Source organism: Vombatus ursinus, unplaced genomic scaffold (assembly GCF_900497805.2).
Source record: "Vombatus ursinus unplaced genomic scaffold, bare-nosed wombat genome assembly UNPS02014198.1, whole genome shotgun sequence".
Taxonomy (NCBI): Eukaryota; Metazoa; Chordata; class Mammalia; order Diprotodontia; family Vombatidae; genus Vombatus; species Vombatus ursinus.
Window position 1 is genome coordinate 75,400 of NW_020953976.1, and position 10,075 is coordinate 85,474.

Genomic DNA, 10,075 nt, shown 5'->3' on the forward strand with positions numbered 1-10,075 from the left:
ACACACACACACACACACACACACACACACACACACACACACACACAATCCATCCATCCATCTCTCTGCTTCTGGGTTTCCTTGGGTCTCTGATCTTGCCCTTCTCTGTGGCCCATGTATGTGAGCAGTTGAGGAAGGGAAGAGAAAGAGGCTTGGGAGAACTCCAACACTCCCTTCACACTCAGTTCCCCAGCATTCCCTGTCTATCTCCCTTCCCCATATTTTGACCATGACCCAGTCTTCATGTCTCTTTCCCTCCATATCTCCACAAATCCAGTTTTTCTGTTCACACTTTTCTGGGGTTTCTTCCAGCTACATCTCTGCCTCGAGAAGTCTCTACCTCTCGTAGACTGTCTCTGAATCTGCCAGTCTCCTGTCTCTCTGGTCCCTGATTTTTGGGGTCTCTCAGGCTCTTAGATTTTGTCTCCTGGCTTCCAGGCCCTGCTCTTTGAGACCCTGGAACGTTTTGGCCGCCTGGACTGCTTGGTGAACAACGCTGGACGCCGTGAGTCTCCCCACCTCCCCTTCTCCCTCCCATCCTCCATCTCTGGCCTCTGTTCCTCTAATTCTTCTTCCTCCTTACCTAACCTAGATCCCCCAGAGGAGATACTGGAAGAGACTTCCTCTCAGGCCTTCCGAGACCTGCTAGAACTGAACCTCCTTGCCACATACACAGTGTCGAAGGTGAGCCCTGCCAGAGGTGCCCAGATCATGAGGAACTCTGGAGTCCCACCTGGGAATCCCTAGGTAACAATGACCTGAGACAAATTCGTTCCTTTCACAGAATCCCAGAGCCTCAGCCTTGGAAGGGACCCCTTGGGCCCTCAAATGAGGCTCATTAGGGAAAGAGCAGTGTAGCCCAGTGGACCAGGAGTTGGGCAAAGCCAAGTTCTCAGTCACCTGCTGACTTTGACTAGCTCTGTGACCAGGGTCTCATTCATATGCAGAAAATAGAAGTATTTCTTGTTGAGTGGCTTCTGTGGAATGTGTCCCATAAACCTTCAAGCATTAGGGAAATTGATGCAATTACTTCACTTCAGCACAGGACAGGATGTCCTGTCAGGCTATCAGGCCTGCCTCGGGGAGCCCCCACTCCTGCCGAAGGCAGTCTGATTGCTGACAGTCCTGATTTCTCTCCCTCAGAGCCGGGGAATGGATTGCAGTTAACTCTATTTGAACTCTGGTCTTCTTTGTTTACTGCTTAGGGCAACTAGCCCCAGGGATTTCACATATTTCCTGATGGGAATGTCCCCTCCCAAGTAACCCCTCAGTTGCCTAGGGTCCTAGTGATTTGCCCAGGTCGCACAGACTAAGGAACAGCTTGACCCTGGGTCTGGGTTTGGAAGCTGCAGTCCTGGCTTGAAATTTCAGCTCTGCCAGTTATGGGTGAGCTTTGTGACCTTGGGCACCTTACTGGACCTCTCAGTGGTGTCCAATGCATCCCCTTAGCCAGGTTTCTACCCAGTGCTACTATCGGTTATCAGCATTGTTATCAATCATTATTTCAGCCTGACTGGGTTGTGGGGGAAAGGTTAGCTTTGTTCTAAACTTGACTCCGCCTCCTAGTTTGTGTAGAGCCAGACCTCCGCCTCACCCCAAGCACCTTTCCCCTCTTAGACCATGGGCCAGGGCTGAGTTTCCACAGCGTTTCCCAGGCCCTAGGCTAGCACTGGCCCGGCCTTGCCCAGATCATCTTTGTAGTAGAGTGTGGTACCTGAAAGGGTGGGCAGTAAATCAGAGGACCTGTTTTCCAATCTTCTGTGACCTTAAGCACGCCCCACTTTCCTCATCACAGCAGGTCAAGCAGGGAGGTCCGGACAGACTCCAGGTTTTCTAAGGTTGGAAATGGGCTTTTTTTTTAATCCTTCTAAAATTAGATTTTTTTTTCCAAATAACAAAAATATAACTTCTCTCATTTCCCACTTCCCTTTGGAAGAGAGACAGAGAGGAAAAAAAAAACCCAACCCCAAATCGCTGTTACAAACATATATAGGCTAGCAAAAGAATTCCAGCATTGGCCATGTCCCAAAACTATATAATTCAATCTGTCTTCTGAGTCACCTGTCTCCATCAGGTAGTCAGTCAACAAGCATTTATTAAGGCTCTAGGCATTTGTGTGGAAGTTCTAGAAACACAAAGAAATGGGGTGAAACCCCAATCCCTGCTCAGGGAGTTCAGTCTTTTTGAGGAAACAACATGCAAATAACTGGGTACATACATCATATACGTGACCAATGGGAGGTCATGATTTTGGGAAGGCACTAGCCTTAATGGGCTCAGGAAGAGTGACTTTGAAGCCAGAAGACTGAGATGGGGAGGGAGAGAATTCCATGTGTGGGGGATAGCCAGTGAAAATGCTGAGGGAAGTGGCTTGTTTCTGGAGCAGTGAGCAGGCCACCATCACTGGATGGAAGAGTATATGGGTGTGTGTGGAAGGCATTGAGGGGCTTCAGAAGTCAGAGAGGATTTTGTATTTGATCCTGGAGGTCATAGGGAGCCTCTGGAGTTTATTGATTGTGGGGTGGGAGTGGTGGGGAGCATGGTCAGAGTTTTGACTTAGGAAAATCATTTTGACCACTGAGTGGCCTGGAGTGGGGAGAGATTTGAGGCAGGCGGATCAATCAACTTGTTGCTGAGTCATGTCCGACTCTTTTTGACCCCATCTGGGGTTTTCTTGGCAAAGATAATGGAGTGGTTTGCCATTTCCTTCTCCAGCTCATTTGACAGATGAGGAAACTGAGGCAAACAGGGTTAAGTGACTTGCCCACAGTTGCTCAGCTCGGAAGTGACCCAGGCCACATTTGAATTCATGAAGATGAGTCTTCCTGACTCCAGGGCTGGTGCAGTGCCGCCTAGTTACCCCAGGACTGTTTGTATATAGTCCAGATGGGAGGGGAAAAGGGCAGAAAACAGGATAGTGGCAGTATCTGAGAAGAGCAGGTGGCATATTTGATGGGTTATGATGATAGAAACAGGACTTGGAAAGTGATTGGATGGGGGGAGAGTGAGAGAGAGTGAAGAGTTGAGGGTGGGCACCCACACTGGGATCCCAGGTGACTGGGAGGATGGGGGTGCTTTCTACAGTGATAGAGAAATTTGGAAGAGGGGAGGGCTTGGGTTCCATGTTGGATATGTTTAAGATGTCTATGAGACATCCATGTTAAGTTGGCCAGTAGGTGGCTGTGGATGTGAGACCGTAGGTCAGCACACAGGGGAGAGCTGGACAAAAAGATCTGAGTATCATCCACATAGAGGAGATCATTCAATCTTTGGGAGCTGATGAGGTGCTTAAGGAAAATAGGATAAAGATGAGGGCACAGGACAGAGTCTTGGAGACTTCCACTGTTAGTGGGTATGACCCTGGATGAAGATCCAGGAAGGAGACTGAGGAGGAGTGGGCAGGGAGGAGGAAAGCCAGAAAACCCTAGAATGAAGAATAAGCAGGAGGAGAGGGCGATTGACAGTGTAGAGAGGCTGCAGAGAGGATGGAGAAAAGGTCATGAGAGTTGACATTTAAAAGATGATGGATCTATTTGGAGTTTTGGGATCCTGCCTGAATGAATTTGACCCAAGCCTTCTTGAAGGTTTATTAAAGATTCACCATATTGGCCAGACTCTTAAAGAATCTGGACATTTTGTATTAAGTGGGCTAGAGTGAATCTCAACCATTGGCTAGACTTTAAGAATCTGAGGGCCTTAATGAAGACAAGATAGATCTTATGTACAGATTGATTGTGGGAGAGATCTAGGATTGGACAAGTAGTTTGGGGTGACTGGAGGGAGGGGTCTGGGAGAAAGGGTCTTGATGGGAGTGACTGGGAGGTAGAATGGGGTCTAGATAGGATTAAGGGTGGGGAAGTGGCCAGGGGGGCATCCCAAGGTAACAGACAATGGAGGGCTGGGCTAGGTTAAGGGTAACAGAAAATTGGGAGATTGGGTGTAGGCTTTAATGAAAGACCTGTTAAGATTATAGCCTCAGGCAAATGCTAGAGAGTTCCTAGATCAAGTGGGAAAAGGAGAAAACTCAAGAAAGGGGGGGGTGTCCCCAGGGCCAATACCCTGTTCTCCCCCAACCCCCATCTCTCTGCTTCTGGGTTTCCTTGGGTCTCTGGTCTTGCCCTTCTTGGTGGCTCACTATGGAGGGAGGATCTTGATGGAGTGGCCAGTGGGCTGGGGTGACTGGAGGTGGAGCTGACTTGGGAATGTCTAGATAGAATCAGGGGTGGGAAGTACCCAGGAGTGTGTTCCCAAGGTAATAAAATCCATTGTCTAATGGAGGGCTGGGCTAGGCTTAGGGTAACCCAGAATTGGGAGGTTGGACTAGAGATAGTGAAAGGCCAGCAGATTAGTATAATCTTGATTGGATGGAGTGAACTTCAGAGGAGAGATTACTGAGTGAAGTGATAGAAGAGGAGCCTATAAGTGGTATTGGGGAGCATGGAGTGCCCAACTCCCCTGTGTTGACCAATGAGTGCAAGAATGGGTGAAGAAAATAAGTCAGTGCTGGGGTGCTAGAAAGGTTAGTGAAGGAGGCTATGTAATCAGAAGGGAACCAGGCTTCACGAAGATGGAGGGAGTGGAAAAGAAAAAAACTGAAGAAACCAGGAAGGGATGAGGCTTTGAGTGGGGACCCACTCCAGAAGCAGCTTGTCCAGACAGAGGGGGCGGGTATGGTTAACACTGAAGAGGCTGGGAGAAATAAGATTAGGGAAGAGTTGTGAGCACTGGAAAGACTGGTGAGGAAAGGGGAGATAAGGTTGTCTCTGTACTGATGCTGGAAGTGGGATGAGGAAAGGATGCCCAGGCTCAGTGTGGCCAGGTCAGTCCTATATGGGCCAGAAAAGAGAGATAATCAGCTATGGAGGCAGGTTACCTCGAGCTGGAAAACTGAGGTGGATTTAAGATAGAAAAGGGCTGGTACTAGGTTGGCTGTGAGATCACCAGGAAGGATGAGGTTAAGGGGACAAAGGGACTAAGGAAATGAGGGATAGGGGAGCTAAAGGACTGGGGTCGGGAGTAACGAGGGACACTGAGAGACAGAAAAGGGGAAAGGCCTTGAGCTGAAGAAGGAATAAGGAGAAGGACTTAAGTAGAGTGCCTCCCGAGGAGGAAGAGAAAATAGATTCCAGTTGAAGATTCTGGGAGGAGGAGGAGGAGATACCTGGTCCGACAAGGTAGACAAGACAAGTTGGTAAGATTAAAATGGAAGTTAGGTGTCGAGGTGTGACGGGGGTGAGTAGAGGGCCTTCTCCTGGAGTTAATGATCTCCACAAGCAGTTGGCCACTGTAGGTCTCCTGGGAGTTACTGATAAGAAAGATGGCGGATTTCCCTTCCAGGCACTTCCTTTATCACAGTTACTCAGAAATATCTGATCCTCCTTTGAAGATCAATCAATCCGTATTTATCCCTCATATCTATCGGCAGAATCAAGATTCTGCTGGCTGTTAACTACAATCCCCAATACAGTCCCTCCCTCCCTCCTTCAGTGAGTTCAGCTCAGTCTTTCTTTGCTCCCCAGCTCCTCCCCTAAAGAATGACACTCCCTCAATACCTTAACCTCCTTCTTCAGCTCACATATTCCCCATGAACTGACCTCCACATGGCTTCACCTCCACACAGTGATGGCCATATCCTTGGAGGAAATCAGGAGACATATGGAGAGCAGGGAGAAAAATGCACAATGTTAATAAAGAAGTGTGAGGTTTGAATTGTTATCATAGCCAAGGGACATGATGATCTATGCTTAAAATGTAAACTGGTCTACTGCCCCCAAGAAAAGAAAGTGTTTTTCCGTAAGAATGAAACAGACCTTTACAATTCTTTAATGTGGAAACTGAAAGGAAAAGAGACGGCCCCCCACCTGCATCAGGAGTTTGGGGGCTAAAAGATAGCACAAAAGGAAGAACACTTGGAGCTCCACAATGGATGTGAGGCTCTTCCAGAAGAGGAAGGTGCCAGATGTTCCAAGGACAGAGCATTTTTTGCTCCTCCAAGGCGTGATGAAGCAGGGGCAGAGGTGTTCTCAGGGGACGGTGTCCAGAAAAAGCCCTTTCTCTCTGTTACTGAGTCAGCTATCTCTGCACATGAGAGCAACGGCAGGGTCGTTGGTATCTTGGGCTCACATGTGTGTGTGTGTGTGTGTGTGTGTGTGTGTGTGCACAAGAAGTGGTCAGGGATCTCAAGACACTTGTCAGACTGGTTAAGTATGGCCAGGTTCTGGTGACTCACAGGGACACAAATGCCATTGCCGGTAGAACCCAAGACAACATTGCTTAAGATGAGGAGGGTGTTCTGGGTAAGAAGATGAAGAGCCAAGGGGAACAGGTGGTGTTTTCTTTGCTGCTTGGAGAGGGATTTCAGGCAGCAGGAGAGGGTGGAAGCCAGACTGATGGGGGTTGGAAAGCCAGTGGGAGGGGAGGAAGTAAAAGTGAGATTTTTCGAGGAGCTTGGCTGGGAAAGGGGGAGAGCTACAGGGCGATCATATGAGGGGATGGTAGGGTAAATGGCTTTTTAAGGAGAGGGGAGGCCTGGGCACATTTGTCAGCAACTAGGAAGAACCAGTAGGTAGGCAGGAAAATTGAAGATGGTGGAAGGGAATGGTGTGAGGGGCAACGTCCCAAAGGTGCACGTGGAGAGAAGGGAGGATTAGGTCCTCTTCTGAGACAAAAGTCAAGGAGAGAGTTGGAGGGGCGACATATGGGGAGAGGGAAAAATCACAGTCTGTTCAGGAGGGAAGATGCGGTGTGGAACACCTGCTGTGGGCGTGGCATGGGGAATCCCATTGTGGGGGTGGCAGGGGGACAGATAAAGAGGTTAACAGGCAACATAGAAGGCCCAGTCAAGATTACATCCACCTGTCTGGTGGAGTTCAGCATCGAAGAGGCAGAGGGGAAGGCAGCCAGTGGGAGTAACCTGGGATTGGGCTTTGGCTTGGCATTTGAGGCTCAGAAGGGGGAAAGAGTTGAACTGATTCTCTGGGGTCAAGCTTGGAAGGGACGGATGCAAGCCAGAACAGGGTGAAGGCCTGACCGAGCAGGGAGGACTGGGGGTTTCCAAGCTTTGGTGAGGACAGAGGATCTATTGGATTCTGTTTTTTGGAAATGAGGTGGGGGACAAAGCTTCAGGGTGGCTGGCAAGAGGCCAGGCCAATGGAGGAATGGCTGAGGTGGCTAGGAGGGCTTTTTGAGGGGACCTCACCCTGTCTGGTCTGAGGTTCCCAAGTAAGGGCAGGCATCAGGGTGGAAGGGAAGCCTCCAAGGACCGTGTGCCAAGGTCGTTGAGGAAGGCGGGAATGTTGCCTGGCATGTAGCTAACCGCTCTCAGCTTCTAGTTGGGGTGAGGCGGCCAATGGCTGCAGGGGGAGGATCTGGGCATGGCCCGGGACAGCCCCACAGCAGCTGAGCTGGGCAACTGCCAGGTTTCCAGGAAAGGTGAGAGAGGGCTTGGAACAAATGTGTGCTGTGAGCCTGGAAGGAGGCCCTGAGAGGGGAATGGTAAAGGTCAGGGACTGGGAGTGGCCAGTCTGAGCTGGAGGGAGGGCAGGAGAGGTGCTAGCCTCTGTTAGTTTTTCCCCATCTGTGAAATGGGGGCGTTCAGCTCAATCTCAGCTGTGATGTTCTGTGATCTTGGCGAGAGACAGACGGAAAGCAGCAAGGGCTCATTGCCTTCTTCCTTCTCCCCACAGTACGCCCTTCCCTTCCTTCGGCAGAGCCGTGGCAGCATCATCAACATCTCCAGCCTGGTGGGGGCCATCGGGCAGAGAAAGGCCGCATCTTATGTGGCCACCAAGGTGTGGGGGGTGGGGGGATGGCATAGTTTCCTCTCTGGCCTCGGCCATTGGCAGGGGGCAGCGTCCCGTCCACGCACACCAGATGCCCAAACAGAAACAGCCTCTCTCATCCCTCGGTTCTGTTGCTAAGGTGTTGGCTGGGTCTGATCGAGGTGCCTAGCAAGGGCTGGTCTCCACTGTCTCAAGGGGCCAGAGGAGGTGGGTTCAACCAGTTGGGCCTGAGGCCCAGTTTTCTACTGAGTCATAAGTGTCCCTCTTGGCCTAAGTGGACTAGGTGATGATGCCCCCTAGGCCAAGGGGCAGGGCAAGGCCCATCTCCTAGGACTGCCCAGACTCAGTGGTTTTCCCATCTCCTAGGGGGCTGTGACAGCTCTGACCAAGGCATTGGCCCTGGATGAGAGTCAGTATGGTGTTCGAGTCAACTGGTGAGTGGCTGAGGTGGGCAGTGGGCTGAAAGCAAAGTGGGGCCTGGATGGGAGGGGATCTGGGAAGGTGAGATGGGAGGCAGGTAGACTACGGGGGCTTCAGGCTGGGAACCAGGCGCTTTGGTAACTGAACACTAGGGACAGACAGGGCAGAAGGGGTCTGGGGGATCCACATCTGGGGCCTGAGACTTGTGGGAGTAGGAAGACTGAAGGGGGCAGCTAGGGGCTGGGCAGGAGGACTGAGGGCACTTCGGGCCCTGAAAACGGGGAGCCCAAGGGAAGAAGTTGTATGATGATGGGTGACTTTAGCCAGAGATTGGGGACCTTGGAGTAAGGAAGTGGAGGGCTTGGAAAGAGGGAGACTGGGAGCTGTAGGAGGTTTGGGGAGATGGAGAGGAAGAGAGAAAAGCCAAATAGGGAGCCTGGAAGGCCGGATAATGGGGTGTGGAGGTGTGCTGGGAGACCCAAGGCTTGAAGGAAACGGGCTGAGAAGCAGGACACCCGAATTCCCGGCAGCCTGAACCGAGAGGCCTGGGGGGGGGGGGCGGGGCAGGAGGGTCCGCAGCCCTCCCCCCTTCAATCAGCGTTTGCTAATGGCCCGCTGCGGCCCCTTCCTGGACCACCTTCGCCCCTCCCCCAGCATCTCCCCAGGAAACATCTGGACCCCGCTGTGGAAGGAGCTGGCCGCCCTGACCCCCGATCCCTTTGCCACAATCAGAGAAGGGGAGCGGGCGCAGGTAGGCCTGGGGACCCAGGCGGGGGGCCGGGGCTTGGCCAGGCAGGCCCCTGGAGACCAGCCCGGGCTGAATTCAGCCTCTGCTCTGTCCCCTCTCAGCCCCTAGGACGGATGGGCCGGCCGGACGAGGTCGGGGCTGCTGCCGTCTTCCTGGCCTTCCACGCTTCCTTCTGCACCGGCGTGGAGCTGCCCCTGACCGGGGGCGCCGAGCTGGGCTATGGGCCCAAGGTGCCCCCCACGTGAAGGGCCGCCCCAGGGCCCCCTCTGGCCCCCCCTTCCTTCCTTCCTCCCGGCCCCTTCCCTCCGATAAACTGGAAACAAAAAGCGCTTGTCTTTCGATTTTATTTGGGTCTGGATGCGGGTCCCAGCCTAGCCCAATCCCGCCCGCCGCGGGGTTGGGGTGGGGGGGGAAGGACCAGGACCTGGGGCGGGGGCCCGGCTAACAGGCCCGGGGGAAGAAGAATTAGATGACAATTAGATTAATGAAGGAGGCAGGGCGGCCCCTCCCTGGCAGCAGAGAAAGTGGAGCGGGAGGCTTCTATGGGGGCAGGGGCTGGCTGGGTACTCCGGGGAGGGGACAGCTGCACTTGTGCCAGCCCCAGAGGGCAGGGACCGCGAGGCGCGCGCTGATTGGCGGGCCGAGGCGGGCTTGCTGCCAGTGCGGGGAGGGGGGTGGCGGCGGGCCTGGGGGGATGGTGAAGGGGCCGTGCCTGGGGGCGGGAGGAGCTGAACAAGACCGAGCCGCCCGGCCCGGGCGGCCTACTTCTTGGCGGCACTGACCATGGCAGCGGTGGGCCTGGGCCAGGTGGGTTCCGGGGAGGCGTGGGCAGCGCGGGGAGCACTGGGTGGGGGTAGAGAAGTCTGGCCGGACAGGGGAGGCATTTCCGGGCAGCACATCCGGCCGGCGGGGGGGGGTGCGGGAGCCCCTGGAGCGTGCCCGGGCGGGCTGCTCCCCTTGCAGCCCATCCATGATGGGGAGCTCAGTCCCACCCAGCCCTGGGCACCTTTTCCCGCCGCCCCCTGGCCAGCTGCTCCATCCGCTCTTCTTCCACGTGCCTGTTTCCCCCGCGGAGGGACGCGGGGCGGGGCGGCCCCTAAGATCTCCCCTATCCCTCACCTGTCGC

General features: G+C 53.5%; 2 protein-coding genes across 2 annotated transcripts in view; both read left to right on the forward strand.

The window, feature by feature from the left end:
• Positions 1 to 9,256, forward strand: part of HSD17B14 (hydroxysteroid 17-beta dehydrogenase 14) — an 11,096-nt gene extending 1,840 nt beyond the window's left edge. Inside the window, exons 4-9 of the mRNA XM_027860516.1 lie at positions 439 to 505; positions 593 to 684; positions 7,686 to 7,790; positions 8,148 to 8,215; positions 8,856 to 8,952; positions 9,051 to 9,256. Of these exons, the coding sequence (XP_027716317.1) occupies positions 439 to 505; positions 593 to 684; positions 7,686 to 7,790; positions 8,148 to 8,215; positions 8,856 to 8,952; positions 9,051 to 9,194 (573 nt within the window). The 3' untranslated portion in view covers positions 9,195 to 9,256. The remainder of the gene's footprint in view (positions 1 to 438; positions 506 to 592; positions 685 to 7,685; positions 7,791 to 8,147; positions 8,216 to 8,855; positions 8,953 to 9,050) is intronic.
• A 377-nt stretch (positions 9,257 to 9,633) lies between these two features.
• Positions 9,634 to 10,075, forward strand: part of BCAT2 (branched chain amino acid transaminase 2) — a 13,893-nt gene continuing 13,451 nt past the window's right edge. The window contains exon 1 of the mRNA XM_027860514.1: positions 9,634 to 9,756. Coding sequence (XP_027716315.1) covers positions 9,733 to 9,756 — 24 coding nt within the window. The 5' untranslated portion in view covers positions 9,634 to 9,732. The remainder of the gene's footprint in view (positions 9,757 to 10,075) is intronic.